This window comes from Zalophus californianus, chromosome 13, assembly GCF_009762305.2.
Source record: "Zalophus californianus isolate mZalCal1 chromosome 13, mZalCal1.pri.v2, whole genome shotgun sequence".
Lineage (NCBI taxonomy): Eukaryota > Metazoa > Chordata > Mammalia > Carnivora > Otariidae > Zalophus > Zalophus californianus.
In genome coordinates, this window is record NC_045607.1 from 70,410,037 (window position 1) to 70,435,737 (window position 25,701).

General features: G+C 36.8%; 1 protein-coding gene and 1 non-coding gene across 3 annotated transcripts; one reads left to right on the forward strand and one right to left on the reverse strand.

The window, feature by feature from the left end:
* Positions 1–4,909: 4,909 nt before the first annotated feature.
* On the reverse strand, positions 4,910–25,682 carry RMI1 (RecQ mediated genome instability 1). Of its 2 annotated transcripts, none has more exons than XM_027614292.2 (4): positions 25,542–25,682; positions 18,516–18,576; positions 7,808–7,897; positions 4,910–7,019 (listed from the first exon to the last, which is right to left on the reverse strand). In XM_027614292.2, the coding sequence occupies exon 4, from the start codon at positions 7,010–7,012 to the stop codon at positions 5,096–5,098; it is 1,917 nt and encodes a 638-aa protein (XP_027470093.2). In that variant the 5' UTR covers positions 7,013–7,019; positions 7,808–7,897; positions 18,516–18,576; positions 25,542–25,682; the 3' UTR covers positions 4,910–5,095. The 2 variants fall into 2 exon arrangements, with proteins under 2 accessions (XP_027470093.2, XP_027470094.2); XM_027614293.2 differs by having other exon boundaries at positions 25,433–25,555.
* LOC113935246 lies at positions 13,210–13,319 on the forward strand. Its single transcript, XR_003523985.1, has one exon. It is a non-coding gene; the product is annotated as a U6 spliceosomal RNA (small nuclear RNA).
* Positions 25,683–25,701: the final 19 nt, after the last annotated feature.

A 25,701-nucleotide genomic window follows, 5' to 3' on the forward strand; every position in this document is an offset into this window, starting at 1 on the left:
TTGCTTTCTATTCCAATAAATTATGCTCTTTTTTTCTTTTCTTTGTGCTTAGTTTTTATAACTTGAGATAAATGCTTCACTCATTTTTAGCCTTATTCCTTTCTAATAAATTAAGATATTAGGTCCCCTCTAAGCACAGCTTCATGCCTCACAAACTTTGATGTTCTATTTTCGTAAAAAAAATTTTTCTAACTTCCATTGTGATTTCTTCCTTAACTCAAGATTACTTCAGAGTATGTTTTATAGTTTCTAAACATGAGATTTTTTTTTAAAATCTTTTTTTTCCTAGCTTATTTTCCTTTTTTTTCCTAAAGTAAGCTTTATGCTCCAGATGCGTGGGTGGCTCAGTCGGTAAAGCCTCTGCCTTCAGCTTGGGTCATGATCCTGGGGTCCTGGGATCGAGTCCCCCATTGGGCTCCCTACTCCGCGGGGAGCCTGCTTCTCCTTCTGCCTCTACCTCCCTCTCTTGGTCTCTCATGAATAAATAAAATCTTTAAAAAATAATTAATTAATTAATTAAGCTTTATGCCCAACATGGAACTTAAACTTACAGCCTGAGATCATGAGTCGCATGCTCCACTGACGGATCCAGCCAGGCAACCCCTCTAGTTTATTTATGGTCAGAGAATATACTCTGTATGGTTAATAATTTTTTGACACTTTAAACTTACTTTCTATTAAGCATGTGGCCAACTTTTTGAAATATCCAACATGTACATGAAAAAAACATGTATTATGTATTGGTTGAGTACAGCAGCCTATACATGGTGTTTAGTTCTATTGTATTTTCTATAACCCTACCGACTATTTTTTTATGACTGTAATCTTCTGTGATTGTGCATTTCTCTATTTCTCCTTGTTTTCTGATAAATTTAGAAGCTATTGAATTCTATAAATTTAAAATGGCTAAACATGGGGCGCCTGGGTGGCTCAGATGGTTAAGCGTCTGCCTTCAGCTCAGGTCATGATCCCAGGGTCCTGGGATCAAGTCCTGCATCGGGTTCCCTGCTCCTTGGGAGCCTGCTTCTCCCTCTGCCTCTCTCTCTCTCTCTCATTAATAAATAAATAAAATCTATAAAAATAAATAAATAAATAAATAAATAAATAAATAAATAAATAAATAAATAAAATGGCTAAACATTTCTGGTGAATTTGTCCTTTTCTCATTATCAACTATCCCTCTTTACTACTAATTAGTCTTTTGCCTGAAATTGTTTGCTATTAATATAGCCACAGTATCTTTCTTTTGTTTAGTATTTATGTATCTTTCTTCACCTTTCACCTTTCTGCATCCTTACATTTTGTGTCTCTCTTGTATGTATCTGGGCTTTATCATTATCTGAAAATGTCTTTTATTGGAGGCTCTCACCCCCATTTACACTTACTGCAATTTCTGATCCATTTGGATTTAAAATGTACCACCTCGCCAATTGTTTTCCCTGTCACTTTTCCTTTTTTTTTCTGTTTTGCTTTCTTTTGGGTTGAGTGCCTTTTTTTTCCTATTGTTCCATTTTATACCATTGTACTTTCACAAACCTTTCAGTGTGGTAAATATTATACCCCTAAATATTACACCATGCTACTCTGAATATTCAAGTTTAAAATGACAGCTTAATCTTTCCTTAGACATAAGGATCTTAAAACACTTTTCCATTTATCCCCCTCAACTTACATGTAATTTTCATGTACTTTAGTCCTCCATTTTTTTAAACACTTGAAGACATTATTTTTGTTTTAAAATCACTATTAATTTAAATCCCCATATTTATCCTGTTGTTCGTCATTTCTTCTTGCATCTTCAAGCTTCTATCTAGTATCATTTTCCTTCTGCTTAATGACATCATTTTTGTGTAGTTTATTAAGAAAAATTTCTTTTTGTGTGAAATTTTAATTTTACCTTTCGAACTCTTATTAAGGACGTTTTTGCTTTGTGCAGAACTCTAGATTAGCAGTTATTTTATTCCATCACTTTGAAGGTGCCATTCCACTGTCTTCTGATTGCCATTGTTTTTATTATTTTATTTTATTTTTTTATTTATTTATTTGAGAGCGAGAATGAGATAGAGAGAGTATGAGAGGGGGGAGGGTCAGAGGGAGAAGCAGACTCCCTGCTCAGCAGGGAGCCCAATGCAGGACTCGATCCCAGGACTCCAGGATCACGACCTGAGCCAAAGGCAGTCGCTCAATCAACTGAGCCACACAGGCACCCATATTTTTTTTTTTAAGATTTTTATTTTATTTATTTGGCAGAGAGAGAGATAGTGAGAGCAGGAACACAAGCAGGGGGAGTGGGAGAGGGAGAGGCAGGCTTCCCGCCAAGCAGGGAGCCCAATGCGGGGCTTGACCCCAGGACCCTGGGATCATGACCTGAGCTGAAGGCAGTCACTTAACTGACTGAGCCACCCAGGCGCCCCAACTGCCATTGTTTTTACTGAGTAGTCAGTTGCCATATATTTAGTCCTTTGAACCATGCCTTATTCCTTACACTGCTCTAGACTTTTTTTTTTCTAGTTTTCAGTGGTAATATTTGCATAATTTTCTGAATATATTTTGTTTGAGGTTTGTGGGACTTCCAAAACCTGTAGCTCGATGATTTTCATTTTAGAAATTCCTTAAGCAGTAACTCCAAATAATCCTTTTTTCTCTTTCTGGGACTAGTTACATTAAAATTAGCCCATCTCTCTGTTATATTCTTTTGTTTTTTTTTTTTAAGATTTTATTTATTTGACAGAGAGAAACACAGCAAGAGAGGGAACACAAGCAGGGGGAGTGGGAGAGGGAAAAGCAGACTTTCCGCAGAGCAGGGAGCCCGATGCGGGGCTCGATCCCAGGACCCTGGGATCATGACCTGAGCTGAAGGCAGTCACTTAACTGACTGAGCCACCCAGGCGCCCCTCTTTTCTGGTTCTTTTCTGTCCTTTGGACTCTCTATACATCATTCTGAATTTTTTTCTTCTGACCAAATTTAATTCACTATTCCTACAGCTATATTTCACCTGATGTTAAACTCATTCACTAAATTCTTAATTTTAGCTTTTTGTTTTTTAAATTCCTAATTCCCTACTGAATTTTGTTCAAAAATTTAACAGTAGAATGAGAGAAGCAAATAAGTACAGGAAAACATACTAGTCGGTACAATGTATAGGACAGCATGAAAGTAGGCAGGGAGATAGTTCAATGGGCACCTAAAGCTTAAGTTGAGTTGGAAATCTATATGAATGAATCTGGGAGGGAGGGGGATCACCATGAGCTTCAGTATAAAAACATGAGGTATATGCCCCACATGTTTGGGGAATTACAAATTGATATGACTAAAATTTAGGGACAGACTAGGTAGGTGGAGAGTAACGGAGCAAGATGAAGCTGAAAAAGAAGGCAACAGCCAGATCACAAAAGACCTTACACACTAGATGAAGAGTTTGTACTTCACCCTATAAGTAAGGGGGAAGGAGGAGGTTAATATTAAAGATTAACAAAGAGAAAACAACAAATTTATTCTAGAAAGACCATTCAGGCAGAATTATGGGAAAAGGTTTCAGGACAAAGTAAGTCACAGATCAATAAGTAAACCTACTGGAATAATCGAGGCCAGAGAAGACCAGAATCAGAATCACAGCACCAATATAGAAGGATGTACCCAGTCTTCAGTGACTGAATATGAAGAGAAAATGAGGTCCAATCCCAGCTTTCAAGGACTAGTCACAGAGGTAAATGTTCAGGAGAACATTTAAAAGAAAGATCACAAAAGATAATGCCACCTCACTTAGATCTCTTGTAGTAAAAGAGTTATGCAAGTATACAGAAGAGGTAAAATCTGTGTTGTGCCTTGAATTCTGATTATCATCCTTCAAACACAATGACAAAGATTTTAAAAATACTTTTTACTATATCTGTATCGTAATTGTACATATGTATTTCTCTTCTAGATATTTTCCTATTACCTTATTTTAACTAAAAACACCGTGTTTTTTTCTTACTTAAGTATTTGTTTAATGTTTTAAAACTTAAAGACACTTTAGGGCACCTATCTGGCTCAGTCCATATAGCATACAACTCCTGATCTCATGGTCAGGAATTCAAGCCCCACACTGGGTGTAAAGGTTACTTTAAAAAAAACTGAAGACACTTTAAATTTCTGAAGACAAAAGATTAATAAAAGTAACTTTACTTTGCAAATGTGACTTTTTAACAGCAGTATTTAAAAAAATAAAAAATTTCAGTATTCCCAACAAAACTAAAGGTAGGCTTATATAGCACTAATTCAGAAAGGGGATGGGGGGCCGGGTGGCTCAGTCAGTTAAGTGTGCCTTCAGCTCAGGTCATGAGCCCCGTCGGGCTCTCTGCTCAGCGGGGAGCCTTCTTCTCCCTCTCCCTCTGCCTGCTGCTCCCCGTTTGTACTCTCTCTGTCATAAATATATAAAATCTTTAAAAAAAAGGGGGGATAATACATAAGACATGCACAAAACACCTTATTTTAATCCAAAAAAAGTATTTACTGAATCTTATATTCAAGTTTTCAATATGCCATTTGAAATAAATTCTCCTTGAAAATAATTAAACCACTCAATATAATCTCTGAAATAATATCTAGTTAACCTAAAATTTGCCTTAAGTAAACCAGACAAATATTTACTATCAGCAAAATAAAAACAAAGCATTTTTGCATCTGAAAGCCTGACATTCTGATCCACTGGATTTAGATTTTTTCCCTAAGTATAATAATATTAAAAAATCTCTTTGGGTACTCAACATATTAGAAGTACAACTACCTGTTTATAATTGCTAACTTCAAACAATATGACTCACCAGTAAACACCAACACAATACTTTAGCAATCATCTTATGTGGAATGACAAGTGGAAAACAAAACAACAAAGGGTCACCAAATTCTTTCATCTATTACTATAAAAAAAATTTATTTAAAAAACATAAATACACAAACATGATTAAACATTTAAAAATTAAACTGAAATAAGTTATGACTTCCTTTTTCCCTTTTACAAAAAAAAAGTTTCAAACATAAAAGGTCAAATTTAGTTCTAAATATTTTCTTGGGTTTTTTTTTTTAATTGTTTTCTAATACTATTTTATTAAATTATTTATCCAGTCGCTTCTTTAGGTTCTCAAGGTGTTCCATTTCAACATCTTCTAATGCCAATACCATTGCTTTAGACAAGGAGGGATTATATGAAATAGTCATTAAACAGCACAAATCTATTAAAGCTCTCTGACACTTCTGCAAACCATCCAGGAACTTCTGGTATTGAAGAGGATCTTTTTTTAACTGTTTCATTTCTGGTACTGAAAACCCTATCAAACTAGTAAGTATTTCATCTACAAAGTCTACATCTAGATATGCAGTACCATCGGAAATCTTTGCTGTTATACTCCAAATGCCACCAGAACTTGAAAGATTTCCAGTTAAGGTTACAATAAATGCTTTGACCTTCACTGTTGTAACTTCCTTTGGTTTGCTGGCCATTAGAACAGACAAATAGATAAAGGGTGGAGAATATAAATCCATGGCAATAGAAAGATTAGCGCTGTTCTCTGATGATCTTAAAGAACAAGTCTGTAAATGGTGATCATTTTCATTAGAAATGTGTGAACTCCTTTTTGGTACATAATTTACCAGCTCTCCATTTGACACTGATATTTTATTATTTAAGGAATGTCCATCTGCACTAATGAAGGTTTGTTTTATTTTATTATCTATCTCTGAGTCCTTATCTTTATTTGTAAAATCATGGGGAAGGGGTACATTATGAACTGAAAAAATACTACAGTTTTGCTCTCCAGAAGATGGACAACTAAAAGATTTGCCTTCATTAGTCATTTGTTCAGATACATTTTTTTCATTCCAAATATTGTTTCCATTTTTGCAAATCAAAGAAAAATTATCCGGAGTATTAGGTTTATGTGAAAATCTCTCTATACTTTCATCTGGGGTTCTGTTCAAAGTCAATGGCTGCAATTCTTTAGTCTTCATTTGTTCTTTCTGGACCGTTTCTTCTAAAAGCAAAGCCTCCTCCAGTGAAAAGTCATCTAATTCCCCATCAGTGAAATACATAGATTGATTTGGTGGCTCCTCCTTTGGTTTTGGAGAAATAATATGTCGTGGTTCAAAACTTGACTGCTTTGTGGGAATAGTATTTGAGGAACTACCTGTACTGAAACATCTTCTTTCTAAGGAGATGTCATTATTTGCTACAAGCTCATCATTTTCATCAAGACTTGCCAAGAGTTCTTCATCAGAAGGTCCTAATGCAGGATCTAGAACATCTGTAATTCCAGGGATGCTTTGGTTAGGATTATTTGGTATGACTGAAACTATAGGATCAGGTTCCCCAACTAATCTTGCAAGTACTTTTTCTTGGGCATATTCCTCTAAAAGAGCATCTACTTCTCCTCCCAATACCTTCACATTTTCTGGTTTCAATAAGAGAACACCAAGACGGAAAGAAATGTTTCCATAAATCAAAATTTTTGTACCTGGGGGAAGATCACTATGAAGAGCTGGAATAGACTGATACTCCATTCCCTGCATTTGTACTATTCCATCAGTTAGCTGTAGCATCAACATTCGTGAAGGCTTTGCTTCCCAAGGTTTTGGGGTTACTTGTGTTTCAGCTGTAATTTGGTCATTTGTTGTATTCTTTCCTCTCAACTTTTGTATCTGGGAATACGCAGGTTGACTGACATCAACCAATGAATTAATCTGCAGAGCGAAAAATCCGTTCAGTTCTCCTTTTGGAACTTCTAAAATGCCAGCAGGTAAAAGAGGATGTTCCAAATCTCTCAGATCAGTAAGAAGCCATTGCTCAAACACTTGTTTATTCATTTGTGCCTGACTCAAATTAACATTATCATTTTCTTCTTGGATCCAGTTAATACAAGCTTTCAGCCACATTAGAGGTACTTTAACGTGCCATGTAGCTAAAAGCCAGGTTTCAACTCTTAATGCAATATTAGTTACACTCATTTCTTTTAAAATAAAAGAAATATTATGCATGTATTACCTGAAAACAAAAAAACAAAAAAAATTATAATTCAGTACATTTAAATATAGTTTCTACAATTTTCTACAACCCACAGGTATAACCACACCCATTAGATTTTTCTCTCCTTAGCATCTTAAAATTCTTTGACTTTCTGCATGGCCAAAATTCAAATACCACAAGTCATCAGATTACAGATACAGTGAGAAAAGCAAAAGGTTTGAGACAGATATATTCAGGTTTGAAAGCTAACTGTCAAATTACAAGCTCTGTGACCTAATAAAAATCTCTTAACTTCTCTAACCCAGTTTTTTCATCTGTAAAATGTCAATACCACCAATCTATCTTCAAGGGTTCTTGTGAAGATTATATGATTAACATTTGTAAAGCATAATGTCAAACCTATGAAAGATAGTCGGTAAAAGGTAATTATTATATTAATAATCAGATTCTAATCACTTAAAATTTAGTCAAGAAACAATAGTCACTAAGGTTCTCTTCATATCTATAATTCATATTCTATTAAAACTTTTACCATTGTGTTTGCCCATCTAGTACTTAAATATGTGGTCTATAATAAAAATATAACAAATAACAATAGATTCTGAAATGATGTAAAGAATCTTATTTGTTTGGCTAAATAAATCTCAACAGTCCTATACTTCTGATTTTCTCAGTATAAAAGTGGTTTCAAAACACTAAACATTAATTAACCCCGTGTTCATAAAAGTATTTTTTTTCCTCCCACAGATGAAAATATCTAGAGTTAAAATTTACAAAAGTTTTAATATGACCACAAGAAAACTTACCATTTGGAACAGGAACATAGGATTTGATGACAGGATTTGGAACTGGTTGTTCAGTGGAGTAACTGTTACCTCTACTGTTCAGAAATGACCCTGGGACAAGAAGCAGTAAGGGTTAAAAGGCGAAGCTGCAGAAAGAATACTGGTCTATTTGCAGGAGTGTACGAGTTTGGTGGTATGGTTTTGGGGGTTCCTATTATCAGTCAGGGCAGAGTGGAGGTAAAATAATAAAAACATGAGGTTTGGAGTGAGCTAAACAGAAGCAAGTGACCATGAGAAATTTATACAGTCCCTCTAAGTGTGCTTCCTTGTCTATATGCTTAACTCATAGAGTTACTTGTAAAAAGTAAAAAAGATAGGAGAGGATGGCCCACAAGGCACTGGCACAGGCACATATCTTGGGCAGCTGGGTCAGGTGACCCAAGGGAGTGATCCAGCTAGCCTCAGCATCCCCACCACCATGGCCAGTCAGTCACAGGATTTACAGCAGCTTCTATAGGCTGGGAAGTGGGTGCCCAGAAAGTGTCCAAGGTCCACAAGCAAAAAGAAATGGAAGCTGAAGCAGGCCAAGGCAGCTCAAGCTGAAATAGAATAGTACAGCCTAAAAAGAGAGAAAAGTGTCCAAGGCTGAAGAAATTGCAGCTCTGGGATCCCATGGCAGGGGTAGTACTGAAGTGGAGAAGGAGACTCAAGAGATGATGACCATCCTCCAGCCCTAATTCCAATAAAACAGGGATTAAGGCCTACATAACCTCTTGGCCTTTGAGACATCAACCAGAAATCCATAAAAACTACCACATAAATGGACAGGGGAAGAAGAAAGAAGTGCTTGTCCCAAGGATTGGAATTTTGGATGCCTTCATGGAATATGAAATTTTAGCAAAGCTTGAATTATATTCTTGTGAAAAGGCAGTAAATTCTTTCTGCATATTATACAGTAGGTCCTTTTACTTTTTGGAGAATAATAAATCTAGCTTCTTTGTATGAACTTAAAGCTTATCCTAATGTAAATGGTAACTATAGTTAATAATACTGTACTTCTTACTTGCAAACTGCTAAAAGAACAAATCTTAAAAATTCTCATCACAAGAAAAGAAATTCTGTAACTATATATGGTGATGTTAACTAGACTCATTGTGGTAATCATTTCACAACATATACAAATATCAAATCACCATGTTGAACCACTGAAACTAATAGAATGCTGTATATCAATTATACCTCAATTTTTTAAAAACACACACACACACAAAAGAGCTTACCTAAAGATTTCATTTTTTTACCTTGTATTTCTTAGAAATTTAGTACGTATACATTGTCTGGTTCCCTATGTCTTTTTTTTTTTTTTCCACGCAGAACGTGCCCCCTTTAATACCCATCACCAAGCTAACCCATCCCCCCACCCCCATCCCCTCTAGAACCCTCAGTTTGTTTTTCAGAGTTCCCTCTGTCTTTTAACTCAAGCAACATATACATCAATAGTGACTTTTTCTTTATTAGATGTAAAATAAATGTTTTGAAAAAAAGGGGGGGGATTACATGGTTTTCCCCCCTAAAGCTTTCTTGAGGATCAGCGGCTTTATCTATGAGAAAGTAGTAAATAGTTATTTGTAACCTGTGTTAAGCAGCAGAAAGCCTTAAAATAGTCTTTTCTGGCTAAGAGTTAGAACAATAGGGGCGCCTGGATGGCTCAGTCAGTTGAGCACCTGATTCTTGATTTTTGGCTCGGGTGGTGATCTTGGAGACCTGCCTTGGGCTCCATGTTGAGTGTGGAGCCTCCTTGGGATTTTCTCTCTCCTTCTCCCCTCTGCCCCTTGCACACATGCATGTGCTCTCTCTCTCTCTCAAATAAATAAGTACATACATACATACACACTAGTATAACTGTTTGGGTTGCTTTTAGTTCCTCTTAATCAAAATTACTCTATGACAGAATTCAAGAACTGGTTACGTGTTATTACATGTTATTATTGGGTATACTGATAATCATTTAAAAGTAAAGACTACCATGCACAAGAACAAAATAAAACAAAATAAAATAGATGGGAGAGCCAGTATATAGTCTAGTCATTCAGAGTATAACTGCCAAATTGTCTCACACTTACAAACTTTGTGACCTAAACAAGTGATCACATTATTAATTTAACAAATGGTTACAATTTAAAGGAGTTATAGTTGGTTTACATGAATAACATTTTAAAGGAAGGGCTAAAAAGGTCATTATAATTACAGAACTGGTAAATCTTTAGAGTGAAAAAAAGAGAGAATATATTTTTTTAATTATATACAAAAACAATATAAAATTTCAAAGGTAGGAAAGGTCCCTGGCCCATTGTGATGAAAACTGACCATGTAGAGATTGATCAAAAGACTCTTTAAGGCATTTAAGACTATGGCACCCCTATCCCAAGTCATAGAGACTGCTCCTAGAGAGGGTAAAAAAGATCTCTAGACTAGGGGATGCCAGAGTACAGCTAAAGTGGAGATAACATACTGAAAATAGGGGGAAGAAATAAATTCCTAAATCCCAAATGCTGACCACATATTACTCTCTTTTCCAGAAATACCACCGACTAGGCCTATACTCTCCTAGAAAGAAGACAAGAAAATCTTTCTTTGAGCAATCTTACTACCTTAACAGAAAAGACCTAAGGATATTAACACAAGAGTTTCTCCAATTAAACAGCCCATTTGAGACTGTATCCACAGTCTCAGAGTTTCAACCAGCTTTCTAGTTCCCCTCTCTTAACTATAACAAGATATCTGAGAAAAGCTTCTAACAGAAAGGCACATCAAACAAACAAAAAAATGCAATGCATTGACTATGAAGAGAGACAAAAACTTCAAAAAAGCTATCATTAATATCCTAAGATAATACCTGTGTAGTAAGAATAGGATTCTATAACAAGAAATATTCATAGGATAAAAAACAACTCTTAGAAATTTAAAATATGATAGTGGAAATGAAAGACAGTAGAACGAATGGAAGATAAAGTTAAGAAAATCTCTTCCAAAAGTAAAACATCAGTACAAAGAAATCAATGAAACACACGGGGGAAAAAAAAAGAAGAGCCCAGTTAGTCTAACAAACTAGCAGTTCCAGAAGGAGAAAAGAGAGAAAACAAAGGAGGGAGGGGGAAGGGATAATCAAAGAAATAAATTAAGAAAAATTTCCAGGGATGCCTCGGTGGCTCAGTCGATTAAAGCCTCTGCCTTTGGCTCAAATCATGATCCGAGTGTCCTGGGATCAAGTCCCTCATCGGGCTCCTTGTTCAGTGGGGAGCCTGCTTCTCCTTCTGCCTGCTGCTCCCCCTGCTTGTGCTCTCTCTCTCTCTCTGATAAATAAATAAAATCTTTAAAAAAAAAAAAAAAAAAAAGAAAAATTTCCAGAACTTAATGATAAGAGCTTCTGGATGGAAAGAACCCAATACAATGAATAAAACAGACATACAACAAGGCATTATCTTTATGAAATTTTAGAATACAGGGATAAAGATGCTGCAAGCTTCCAGAGAAGGATGATAAACAATGAATGAAAATGGTTTTAGATTTCTCAATAGAAGCTGGAAGGTAAATGAGCAATTCCTTCAAATTTCTGAATGAAAATTATTTCCAACCTATAAACTTCTACCCAGGTAAAGCATCAATCAAGTATGACAGTGAAATAAAAACATTTTCAGATCAGCATTGTCTAAAATAATTTTTGTAATGGAGGATGTTCTCTAACATAACAGAGAAATAAACCAGGAAAGAGGAAGAAGTGAGGGAAAAAGCATTATAGTGAGAAGTATTTGCAGGATGTAAAGGCAAACAGCTCAGAAGGCCTGAGGAGAAATTATTTTTCAAAGAAGATAAAATCATGTGAGACCACTATTTCTAGGATCTCATGTCTTTCTCTTTCTTGGTTTACACCTCTGTTAGTTAGAACATTAACCTATCCCAATGTAGAGGAGAAATTTAAGTAACCGTAGGAGTTAGGGGTTGATCTGATGAAAAATGGTAAAGAAAACAAAAAAAGGCCACAAGAGAAAAGAAAATGTTGTACAGGAAAGATAAAGCAATATTTGTATACTACATGGCTTAGTTCTTTTTTTTTTTTTTAAAGATTTTATTTATTTGAGAGAGGGAGAATGAGAGAGAGAGCATGAGAGGGAAGAGGGTCAGAGGGAGAAGCAGACCCCTGCTGAGCAGGGAGTCCGATGTGGGACTCAATTCTGACACTCCAGGATCATGACCTGAGCCGAAGGCAGTCGCTTAACCAACTGAGCCACCCAGGCGCCCCACGTGGCTTAGTTCTAAATAACATGTGTGTAGTAATAACAGACACTCTAAATTATCTGAAACTTTAACATAGTTATACAGATTTAATAGCAAAATGGAAAAAGATACGTGTGAGGGTAGGGGTGGGTGAGAAAGGTAGGTGGAGAGAGCTAAATTCTCATCTCTATAGTAAAAGTCAACAGATAATGCCTAAAACTGAAAAATCAAGATGTAGCAATATCTGTATGGTTTCCAGAGTTATAGAAGTAAATACAAAAATCAATCTCCTAAAGAAGTTGAAAATGGTTGCTTTTAGGGAAAGGGAACAAAGGAACAAACAAATCTGCTATTTTTCAAAATAATTCTTATTTTTTTTTAAGATTTTATTTATTTATTTGAGAGAAAGAATGAGAATGAGAGAGAGAGAGAGCATGAGATGGGGGAGGGTCAGAGGGAGAAGCAGACTCCCTGCCGAGCAGGGGGCCCGATGTGGGACTCAATCCTGGGACTCCAGGATCATGACCTGAGCCAAAGGCAGTTGCTTAACCAACTGAGCCACCCAGGTGCCCTCAAAATAATTCTTTAAAGTTTGATTTTTAAATATATATAAAACTTTTTATTTTAATCTTCTTCCATTGGTTTCTTTGTACCGATGTTTACCTTTCATGTGCTCTGAGTTTTTCATTCCATTAGAAATAAACAAAATGGTACAAAAGTATGTATGTTTTAAAATTAAAGGTATGAGTTACAATAGCGATATATTGAGACAGATGGTAGCTACACCTGCGGTGAACGTAGCATAATACATAAACTTGTTGAATCATTGTTACACACCTGAAACTAATATAATATTGTATTAACTATACTAAAAAAAAAAAACTAAAGGTATGAAAGACAAAATGCTTTCCCCCGGAGATCAAGAATAAAACAGATGTTGGGGTGCCTGAGTGGCTCAGTCAGTTAAGCGTCTGACTCTTGATTTCAGCTCAGGTTATGATCTCAGGGTCGTGGGATCTAGCCCCACACTGGGCTCTGTGCTCAGCGCAGAGTCTGCTTGAGATTCTCTCTCCCTTTCCCTCTGTCCCTTCCTCTGCTCACACGCTCTCTAAATAAATAAAATCTTTTAAAAAAAGAATAAAACAGATGTCCTACTCACTTTGGCAGCACATATACTAAAATTGGAAGGATACAGAGAAGATGAGCATGGCCCCTATACAAGGATGACATGCAAATTCATCAAGTGTTCCAAATTTTTATGAAATAAAAACTAAAAAACAACAACAACAACACACACACACAAAAAGAATAAAGCAGGGATGCCTGGCTGGCTCAGTCAGTTAAGCGACTGCCTTCAGCTCATGATCCTGGGGGTCCTGGGATCAAGTCCTGCATCAGGCTCCTTGCTCAGCGGGGTGCCTGCTTCTCCCTCTGCCTCCTATTGCCCCCTGGTTGTGCTTTCTCTCTCTCTCTCTCTCTCTCTGACAAATAAATAAAATCTTTAAAAATAAATAAATAAATAAAACAGAGGTCTACTCTCAACATTTTAACATTTACTGGAGGCCTCTGTGAGTGCAATAAGGCAAGAAAAAGAAATAAAAGGTATATCGATTAAAACAGAAAAAAATAGCATGAAGATATATAGACCAACAGAACAGCATTAAGAGCCCAGAAACAAGCCCTCATATATATATATACTCCAGTGATCTTCGACAAGGGTGCCAAGATAACACAAAAGAGAGGATAGCCTCTTCAATAAATGGTGCTGGGAAAACCAGATATTCACATGCAAAAGAATGAAAATGTACCCTTGTCTTATACCATATTCAAAAATTAACTCAAAATGGAGATCTAAATGTAAGACCTGCAACTATAAAACTACCAGAAGAAAATATAGGAGGAAAAGCTTCATGACACTAGAATAGGCAATGATATCTTGGATGTGACACCAAAAGAATAAGTAACAAAAGCAAAAACAGACAAATAGAACTACATCAAACTTAAAAGTTCTGTTCAAGGGTGCCTGGGTGGCTCAGTCAGTTAAGTATCTGCCTTCGGCTCAGGTCAGTCCCACATCTGGCTCCCTGCTAGGTGGGGAGCCTGGTTCTTCCTCTTCTCCCTGCCAGTGTTTTCTCTCACTATCTCTGTCTCTCTCTCTCAAATAAATAAAATCTTTTTTTTTTTTTTTTTTTTTTTTTTAAGAGTTTATTTATTTATTCATGAGAGACAGAGGGAGAGAGAGAGAGAGAAGCAGAGGGAGAAGCAGTCTCCCAAGGAGCAGGGAGCCCGATGCGGGACTCGATCCCAGGACCCTGGGATCATGACCTGAGCCGAAGGCAGACGCTTAACCATCTGAGCCACCCAGGAGCCCATAAATAAAATCTTAAAATAATTTTTTTAAATAAATAAAACTTCTGTTCAGCAAAGGAAACAAAAGAGTGAAAAAGCAACCCAGGAAATGGGAGAAACATTTGCAAACCATAATCTGATAAGGGTTTAATATTCAGAATATATAAAAAACTCCTCAACTCAATAATTAAAAAAATATAATGGGCAAAAAACATACAGAAATTTTTCCAAAGATATACCAATGGCAAACAAACATATGAAAAGATGCCCACCATCATCATCATCATCATGAGAAATGCAAATCAAAACTGCAATGAGATATCACTTCAGACCCCTTACAATGGCAACTAGCCAAAACCAAAACCAAAACCAAAGAAAATAACAAGTGTTGGTGAAGATGTGGAGAAACTGGAACCTGTACCCACTGTTGGTGGGATTGTAAAATGGTGCAGCAGCTATGGAAAACAGAATGGAGGTACCTTAAAAATGAAAAACAGAACTGCCATATGATCCAGCAATCCCAGTTCTAAGTATATATCCAAAAGACTTGAAAACAGAATCTCCAAGAGGTATTTACAAACCCATATTCATTATGGCATTATTCACAATTGACAAGATGTAGAAGCAACCTAGTTGTTCAACAACAGATAAATGGATAAAGAAAATGTGGTACATAGATAAGAAGGAATATTAATTGGCCTAAAAAAGGGGGGGAGGGAAGAAAGCACATCATAGGCTATAACAAACATTAACCTTAAGGACATTATGCTCAGTGAAATAAGCTAATCACAAAAGACAAAAACTGCATAATTCTACTTACATGGAGTATGTAATCAAACTCATAAAAACAGAAAGTAGATGTGGTTGCCAGAGATGAGGGGAGGGAAAAATGGGGAGTTGTTGTTCAATGTATACAGAATCTCATTCATGCAGGATGAAAAAGTTCCAGAGATCTATTGTACAACAATGTGTATATAGTTAACAATAACATAATGTACACTTAAAGTTGTTTAGAGGTTAAATTTATGTGTGTTCTACAACAAGAGAGAAGTCAAGAGTGAAGGGAGAAAAAAACAAAAACAGAAATTACTTCTAAAATAAAGATAACATGAATGTTTATGAAGAAAGCACTGAAGAATCTACAAAATAGCTACATGGCCTAATAAATGAGTTAGCAAGATGCATCTTTTCCATGCTATTTGGTGCTACATTTTTCACATTTTTGTGCTTTTTGTTGCCGATTTCACTGTTTCAAATGGCCCCCAGCATAGTGCTTAAGTGCTGCCCTGTGTTCCTATAGGCAAGAAAGCTGCAATGTGTCAAATGGAAAAAAATGAATCTAACAAAATACATACAGGATATTTATCCTGGAAACTATAAGTTACTGATGAAAGAAATCAAAGATGACTAAAACAAATGAAGAGAAAAAAAAATGAAGAGACCTGCCATGTTGAAGACTCTTTCTTAAGGTTTCAGTTCTCCCCAGCTGATCTATAGATTTAATGCAATTCTATCCAAAATCCCAGCAATCTGGTTTTTTTTTTTGTAAAAAATGACAAGCTGATTCAAAAAATTTGTAAGGAAAAAAATAATAACAATAAAATTTATAAGGAAAGGCAAAGGAACTGCAATAGTCAAGATAATTTTAAAAGCAAAATACAAAGTTAAAGGACTAACACTATCTGACTTCAAGACAGTATAAAATTTCATAATCAAGAGAGTGAGGTATGGCAAAAGGATTAACATATAACCCCATGTAAAGAGAAGACAGTCTAGAAATAGACCCAGGCATAATACAGCCAACTAATTTTCTACAAAGTTGCAGATTCAATGCAACTTCTACAAAGTTGCAAGTCAATGGAAACAGGATAGTCTTTTGAACAATTGGTGTTGAAACAACTGGACATTCATATGCAAAAATAGGAACCTCAACCAATACCCCACACCTTATATAAAAATTAACTCTAAATGAATCACAGACCTAAATGTGAAAACTGAAACTATAGAAAAGCTATAAGAAAAGTTAAGAGAAAAATCTTTGTGACCTTGGTTTCTTAAAAGTTTTCCTAGGGACAACATCAAAAGTATAATCTAAAAAACTATAAAAAAGAAAGAAAATAAATTGGCCTTTAACAAAATTTTTAAATTTTGCTCTGTGAAAGACACTGTAAAGAATATAAATTTTGGGAGCCTGGGTGGCTCAGTCATTAAGCGTCTGCCTTCGGCTCAGGTCATGATCCCAGGGTCCTGGGATGAAGCCCCGCATCAGGCTCCCTGCTCTGCGGGAAGCCTGCTTCTTCCTCTCCCACTCCCCCTGCTTGTGTTCCCTCTCTCACTGTGTCTCTCTCTGTCAAATAAATAAAATCCTTTAAAAAAAATTTTTTTAAGAATATATATTTTTTTAATTTTATTTATTTATTTGAGAGAAAGTGAGAAAGCACGAGAGGAGGGAGGGTCAGAGGGAGAAGCAGACTCCCTGCTGAGCAGGGAGCCCGATGTGGGACTCAATCCTGGGACTCCGGGATGATGACCTGAGCCAAAGGCAGTTGTTTAACCAACTGAGCCACCCAGGTGCCCTGACACTGTAAAGAATATAAAGTCACACACACACACACACACACACACACACACACACACACACACAAACACACAAGAAAAACCACAGACTGAGAGAAAAAATTAACAAGACTTATATCCAGAATATATAAAGAATCTATACTTAAAATTCAGTAAGAAAACAAACTTATTTTAACATGAATAAAACATCGAATAGGCACTTCACTGAAGAAGATATGCAGATGGCAAACAAACACATTAAAAGATGCTCAATATTATTAGACCTTAAGGAAATGCAAAATTAAAATCACAGTATGGTACTACACATCTATTAGCATAGCTAAAATAAAAAATAACTGAGACTACCAAATATTAGAATTTTCATACATTGCTGGTGGGAATACAAAATGGCACAGCCACTTTGGAAAACAGATATGCAGTTTCTTAGAAAGAAAAACATACACTTAACATAACAACCCAACAATCACATTACCAGGTAATTACTCAAGAGAAATGAAAACTTAAACTACTTAATTTTGTGAATGTTTATAGTAGCTTTATTCATAATCGCCAAAAACAACCCACATGTCCTTCAACTAGTGAATGGGTAAATAAATTATGGTACTTCATTACAATGGAATACTATTCAGTAATAAAAAAGAATGAACTACTAATAGATGCAAAAACATGGACGAATGTTGCTACAGACTGTATCCCCCCCAAAATTCATATGTTGAAATCCTAATGCCCAATATGATGGTATTAGGAGTAGGGCTTTTGGGACATGCTTAGGTCATGAGGGTGGAGCTCTCATGAGAGAGATTATGGCTTTTATAAGAGACCGCGCCCCCCACCACCACCACTGAGCTACCTTGCCCCTTTCCCCGAGGGAGGTTACAGTGAAAGATGGCCATCCATGAACACAGAAGTGGGTCCTCCTCACCAAACACTGAAACTACTGACATCTTGATCTTAGACTTCCCAGTCTCCAAGAAGTAAATTTCTGTTGTTTCTAAGCCACCCAGTTTATGGTATTTTGTTAGAGCAGCCTGAACTACACTAAGACAAATGTCAAATGCAGTATGTGAAGTGAAAGAAGCCAAAGACTGCACAATTCCATTTACATGACATTCTAGAAAAAGCAACATTAGCAATGAAAAACAGTTCAGTGGTTGCCCAAGACTGAGGGTATAAGAGGGACTGACTAGAGGGCCATAAGGAAATTGGGGGCAAGGGGAGTGATGAAACTGTTCCAAATCATAATGGTGGTGGTGATAGTGATTTGGCTACGTTTGTTAAAACACACAAAGCTATACACCAAGAAAAACACAAATGTTACTGTATATAAATTATATCTCAATTAAAAAACTGAAAGTAAACATCAAAAGAATAGAAATATAATCATTTCCAAACTAGCCAAGGAAAACAAATAAAGAAAACAATCCAACAGAAGACACAAGGAACAGCCCACTACTATAAATAGAAACAATAAAATGGCAGAAACATGTCTAAATAGATCAGCAATCATAATGAATATAGATTAACTCACCTGTTAAGAGATATTCTCAAAATGAATAAACCAAATCCAGTTGTATACTTAAAAGACAGACCTAGAACAAAATAAATCAAATATGAAATTAATTAAAAGCATGTTAAAACCTCCAAGCATGATTCCATGAAGCCATAGCTTAGTGACATCTTATCCTTAAGACTAAAAGATCTGTACAGTTGACTCTTGAACACAGGTTTGAACTGCACAGACCCACTTTGATGCGGATTTTTTTCAATAATTATAGTACTGTAAATATATTTTCTCATGGTTTTCTTAATATTTTCACCATTTTCCTTTACTGTAAGAATACAGTAGTATATAGGGGTGTCTGGGTGGCTCTGTCAGTTAAGTGTCTGCCTTCCACTAAGGTCATGATCTCAGGGTCCTGGGATCCAGCCCCATGACGGGCTCCCTGCTCAGCGAGGAGCCTGCTTCTCCCTCTCCCTCTGCTGTACCCCAACTACCCCCTTCCTAATGCTCTCTCTCTCCATCTCAGATAAATAAAATCTTAAAAAAAAAAAAAAAGAATACAGTATATAGTACCTGTAACATAAAATACGTGCTAACTGACTACTCATGTTATTGGCAAAGCTTCTGGTCAACAGTAAGCTATTAGTAGTTATAGAGTAGTCGAAAGTTAAGGGGATTTTCGACAATGTGGGGGTCAGCATCCCTAACCCCAGCTCTGTTCAAGGGTCAATTGTACTTACATAACCTAAGATTCCAAAGTGCTATTTTACTGCATCTGTTGTCATTTTTTTAACCTCAAAAATTAAGCCAGATTCATGGCTCTTAGGTGTGTTCATTCAATAAGTTACCTATATCCTCCACAAAATTTAAACACATTGGCAGATGGACCTAGTATAATTTGCAAAGGTGTTCTAGTAATGTAATAACAGTCATTAAGTAAACTGAAATTCGGACAAAGCGTAATTTCAGTTGAGTTATAATCTGTTATAAAGTAAATTATCAAGCATAAATGTCACAATTACAATTAAGTTGTTTGCAGAATGTTTTGTACTATAAATCACTCTGGGTATATACCCCTAAAATTATGACATGCAGCCACATAAATATAAATGCTACTTTCTAGCTGACCCTTTATATACTAGGAGATAATACTATGGATACTTCTAGGAGGAGGAAGGAACAAATGAGAAAGGAAGAAAGACTGACTGGCTGTGAGTTGAAAAGGTCAAGGCTGGACAGAAAATGAAATGAACAAGGATGAATTTCAGAGCTATCCATCCTATATCCCAGCAGGTAACAGCTGTATAAATAGAGATAGAGATAAGGGTTTGCTGAAAATAAAAATTAGAACTTTTTATTTGTAAGATTTTTAGCTTTTTTCAAAGTACTTTTACATCTGTAATATTACACCTAAACCTCAAAAATAATAACATAAAAGAGTAATTACTGTCATCTATTTAAGATGAATAAAACTGAGGCAAGAAACTACTGGGTATTTACCCCAAAGATACAAATGTAGGGATCCAAAGGGGTACGTGCACCCCAATGTTTATAGCAGCAATGTCCACAATAGCCAAACTGTGGAAAGAGCCAAGATGTCCATCGACAGATGAATGGATAAAGAAGATGTGGTATATATACACAATGGAATATTATGCAGCCATCAAAAGGAATGAGATCTTGCCATTTGCAAGGACGTGGATGGAACTGGAGGGTGTTATGCTGAGTGAAATAAGTCAATCAGAGAAAGACATGTATCATATGACCTCACTGATAGGAGGAATTCTTAATCTCAGGAAACAAACTGAGGGTTGCTGGAGTGGTGGGGGGTGGGAGGGATGGGGTGGCTGGGTGACAGACATTGGGGAGGGTATGTGCTATGGTAAGCGCTGTGAATTGTGCAAGACTGTTGAATCACAGATCTGTACTTCTGAAACAAATAATGCAACATATGTTAAAAAAAAGAAAAAGAAAAAGATAGCTGGAGGGGAAGAATGAAGGGGAGTAAATCGGAGGGGGAGACGAACCATGAGAGACGATGGACTCTGAAAAACAAACTGAGGGTTCTAGAGGGGAGGAGGGTGGGGGGATGGGTTAGTCTGGTGATGGGTATTAAAGAGGGCACAGTCTGCGTGGAGCACTGGGTGTTATGCACAAACAATGAATCATGGAACACTACATCAAGAACTAATGATGTAATCTATGGTGATTAACATAACAATAAAAAATTTTAAAAAACTGAGGCAAGAAGATTAAGACATAAAGATCTTATATAGTAACAGACCCAGAACTAGAATGTAAGTTCTTCTAATATCCATTCCTAGGCCTTTTGCTAGACTCTGTTGACTTCTGCGAAAAGAGGAAGTATAGCCAGTCCCTCATTTACATATAAAACCCACTTACTTACAAAACGCAATCATAAAAAGTCATGCTACAAGAGCACTACACTGCTATTATAATGACAGACTTTTCTCAGATCTCATTTAAATAATAAGCTCATCTAGTGCATTCTAAATTATTTCATTTGCAATGTCAAGTGAAAGAAAAACTTAAGGTTACCCACTGCATCTATCTGCAACAGCTTCAAAACAACAGTGCCACGATTAATTACTACTTTTCCTCTGCTATAACTCTGCAAAAATACCAGATAAAACAACTTCAAAATTTTTTAAAATTACAAACTAATATTTTAAAACATGTATCTATTTTTTTTTTAATTTGTCCTTTACTTCAAACATGAACTTCCTTGTTAGCGTTGTTAACATGACAACTGACAAACTCCTTTCAAATGACAGTTGGGACAAATTCTGAGAAACACTGCTCAGCGAACCACAACTAAATTGTTCTATTAATGTGTGGCATTCCTAATTAATAATTTTCTCCAAGTACTAACCTCTTGGATTTAAATCTCCACTTCTCGATCTGACATACTATAATTTTATAATAATGTTACCATAAATAGGCAAAGAAAAAAATTCTAATGACTAAAACCCCAAAAGATAACCAAGACATATTTAAAACACAAGTAAATGTGATAAGACATACTCAACATTGTGCCAAGCACTCAAATATAGCTAATCTCAAGTATTTTACCAAAACAGTCAAGAACTTTGGGGGAAAAACTGACTGCTAAATGAACATTTGTTACATAGAATTCTTCATTTAAAAGGAAAGTAATTATAGGCTATACTGATCAAAGACATGGATGTAGTCCCCCAACCGACCAGCTGCACGTTATAACAAATGCAATAAAAAGAGGATTCCATATATAATAGGATTTTTTCCTACAGATTAGAAAGAAAATTTTATTTAAAAATTTAATTAAATGGAGGGACACCTGGGTGACTCTGTCAGTTAAGTGTCTGCCTTCAGCTCAAGTCATAATCCCAGGGTCCTGAGATCTAATCCCACATCGGGCTCCTTGCTCAGTGGGGAACCTGCTTCTCCCTCTGCCTGACACTCCCCCTACTTGTGCACTCTCTCTCTCTCTCTTGCTCTCTCTCTGACAAATAAATTAAAAAAATCTTTAAAAAAGAAAACGTTTAATTAAGTGGAAAAAGTATTATCACGTGGGATCTATATTTATTATGAAGTTTAGACTGGGTTTCAATAACCAAACCTCTTAATAATTTAATAAATTGTATTACTTGCATCTACTCCTTAGAATTCTTAAGGTTTTCTTTCCTCTCTTTCTGGAGAAATTGAGCAATCACAGTCACAGCAGGTAGAAACAACTTAAGAGGGAAGGTGTGAGCTGGAGAGCACCATTTCCCAACTGCTCATACACAAAGAACAGCCCCTGATCCTCAAGAACATCACTGTCCAAGAAAAGAAAAAAAAAATATGGAAAGGTATGTTTTTTAAATTGTACATTAAGAACGGTTCATACCATCACTTCTTTGACTCTCCAAAACGAATCTTAAGAAAACAATCAGAAAGGAGGACAAAGATTTATGTGCCAGAATGTTTATCACTGTTTCTATAGTATGGAAAAAAAGAGAAACAATCTAAATGTTCAACAACAGGGGGGAAAAATAACACTACGTTGGATCAATGAAAGGGAAGGTTATAGTCTTTAAAAAAAAATTCCTAAAACCCTTTTTAATAACATGAAAATATGTTCATATTTTGTTAGGAAAAAGGCCAGATACAAAATTACATACATCTTAATCCTCATTAATTTCACAATCATGAAAAAATGCTTTCTAAAAAACTGATTTTATACACACTACGCTTAACACAATAATCTACATTTAAGTCCTTGACTGCAGGAATTGACCAGGAAATAATAAAGTAGGAAAATCCTACCATTCACCACAAAGACTTAGACATATTGGACTTATAAGTTAATTTTCAGTGAGCCTCACCTATTCCTCCCTATTTTTTAAAAACTGAACAAATGGCAGAAGTACCATCCTTTTGGACATTGTATGTGGCAGTCAACAAATAGCTGAGACTTAAAAGCACTAACAAATATTGAAATCATAATCATTCCATGTTTACATTAGCTTCATCTAAAAAGTATGTCTTAACTCACTGGGGATAACTTCAAAATTTTGAGAAGGTATTCTCTGAAAGTTAGGGGGAAAAGTTATATTTAATGACTGATATGAGAAGGAAGTTATCAGTGGGGCTGTTTGTGGATCCTCCATAACCTATTGTAAGGAAAAGACAGAGAATAGGTTTAGGAGCTTGAATCCCACCTCTGCTATGTGACTTAGGACACATTCTTTAACTTCTCAGTCTTAATTTTCTTTTCTTTTTTTTAAGATTTTATTTTTTTATTTTATTTTATTTTTTTTTTTTGAGTAAGAAAGCCCAAGCAGGGAGAGCAGCAGAGGGAGAGGGAGAAACAGGCTACTGGCTGAGCAGGGAGCCCCACCCAGGGCTCAATCCCAGGACCCCAAGATGATGACAGGGGTGGAAGGCAGACGCTTAACGGACTGAGCCACCCAGGCGCCCTCAGTCTTAATTTTCTTATCCATAAAACAAAGATAACCACAACTTATTCGTAAAACTGTAGTAAGCTTTAAAACTGCCAGCACAAGCTAGGGCACATAGTGAGGAACTCAGGAAATGGTAGTTATAAATACAATCATCCAGCTGGCTAGTGTACGATCTCAATTATGTTAGCTTATCTAAAGTAAAGTAAATACTAGCTCTAAATTCACTGAGAGTTCAAAATGACCATAAAATTAATTATACAAGACAGGAGCCACTGAATGTATCCATCAAGTTGGCAAGTCCTTGAATAAGCAAAAGTACAATACAGTAGTTTAGTTGAAAACAATAGATGAAAAAATGGTGAAAAGACAAGACTTTCCTGTTATTTAAAGAGTAACCCTAAAAAGTAAACTAAAACAGGTTAAGGAGAAAACACGTGGAAAAAGAAGAAAGAAGAAAAACCCTATCAGGTACTGGCATCTAAAAAAGGTCAGTTAACAGCTTTCACCAGTTAGGGTCCAGTCAGAAGACTGTAAAACTGGGAGGAGGAAGTTCTTAGATAGAGCTGTGTAATTAGTTTTCCTTCTCTTCCCTTTATCAAAGTAGAAAATGATGGCTACACCAGAAATACTAGCTTAAAAGAAAGAAGTAGTACAGTACCCCTTTATGTGCCTATTAAGAGTTAGTAAAATGTCCCAGGTTTTAAACGGCAATTAAATGTTGCAAATCTTGACTAGCAGATTAAATCTCTATAATCCAAGTATTCCCAACGCCTACATACATGCATCAATTCTTGGTTGAATATTTAATAAAGACCTGAACCATGTAACATAGAATCAAAACGTGAACTAAGTTACCTCTTAACAAGACTCTCCATGAAGATACAGTCTTCATGGAGGGGGACATTCACAAAAAATTACATTACCATTTAAAGGGACCTATAAACTCCACAATCCCAGGCACTATGCTCTAACAGTATTTAACTATCCTCCTAGCCAGTAAATGTTCATGCTTCAAGAAGTCCTCAGCTCCCCCAAACAAGAGTTTCTTCCTAATTAGGCAAGGAAAAGATAATGGATGAACGCAAACAATAAACGACGCAAAACGGTTACATCCATTTTGCGAATTATTCAAGAAGGAAATCAAGTTACAATAGGATGAATCAGCACAAATTCATCATTACAAAATATTTATGTGTATTCTGCTAATGGTGGACTTGCCTTTATATGTAAGTTATAACATCTTTATGCTTCAACACATATTTGGGGGTGTGAGTGAAGGCTAGATGGTCGAAGAGTAAGGCTATGGATACGGCTACTACCAGGCCAGGCGATTTCCCAGGGTCGTCACCGATTTGAAGTGACCTTAAGGGCCTTAACAAAAGAAATCATCAAAGCTTGGCACAGGGCCTTAGAAGTAACCGAACACAAAGCCAGGACAAACTTGAACACGCTACAACAGTAACAAAATATTTGAGGACGAGGTTGTGGGTCTGTTTTCATCACTGCCGAATACCGACTCACTCGGTCGGAGCTTCAAACAGCTGAACGAACAGAACGCGGACGTCTACAACTTATTGTGCAATTTGCATTCATTTGGGGAGATAGAATGCAATACTTCCAGAAAATTTTTCACAGATAAACTGCAAGCGACAACACTACAAGATACTCTTCTAATAGGCTCCATTAACAAAAATGGGGGCGGCGTGGGGGAGAAGAAAAAGAGGGAAAAAAAGAATAATCTCCTCAGAACGCCCGTGAAGACGCTTGGGATCTTCAGGGAGCGCTGGCTGCGGTCGGAAGCAAAGGGGGATCGTTCTCTGGGACTCCGAGGCTGGCCCGCCACAAGCCAGCCGACCCGCCCGCGTTTCCCGGGATCCCGCCCGAGCCGACGGAGGATGGCGGGCCGCAAACTGCCAGCTGTGCCCCGGATTCGGGCCGCGCCTCAGGGGCGCCGCGACCCGTTACAAACAGCGCGTTTCCCCAGCGGGCCGCACTCACCGCCGCGCAGCTCGCCCCGCAGGCCGGGCGGGAAGCGGGGTGAGAGGTGGGAGGGAGACGCGAGTGTGAACTGTGGAAACGGGGGCATTCCTCTGGGCCTAGCACCGACCTGGGCGTCCCGCCTTCCTCTCGCGAAACAGCGGTCCCTGGGCCGCGCGACTGTAAGAGCAGGAACCGCCACGGTGCGCGCCCTAATCCTTTTTTGCCTCTTCCCGCCCTGTTTCCCGCGCGCTGACGCCCCTCCTCCAAACCTAAAAGAGTCTTTCGGC

What these genes read in the sequence shown, in the direction of transcription:
- RMI1 (XM_027614292.2), bottom strand. Translation starts at nt 7,012, where the DNA reads ATGCATAATATTTCTTTTATTTTAAAAGAAATGAGTGTAACTAATATT.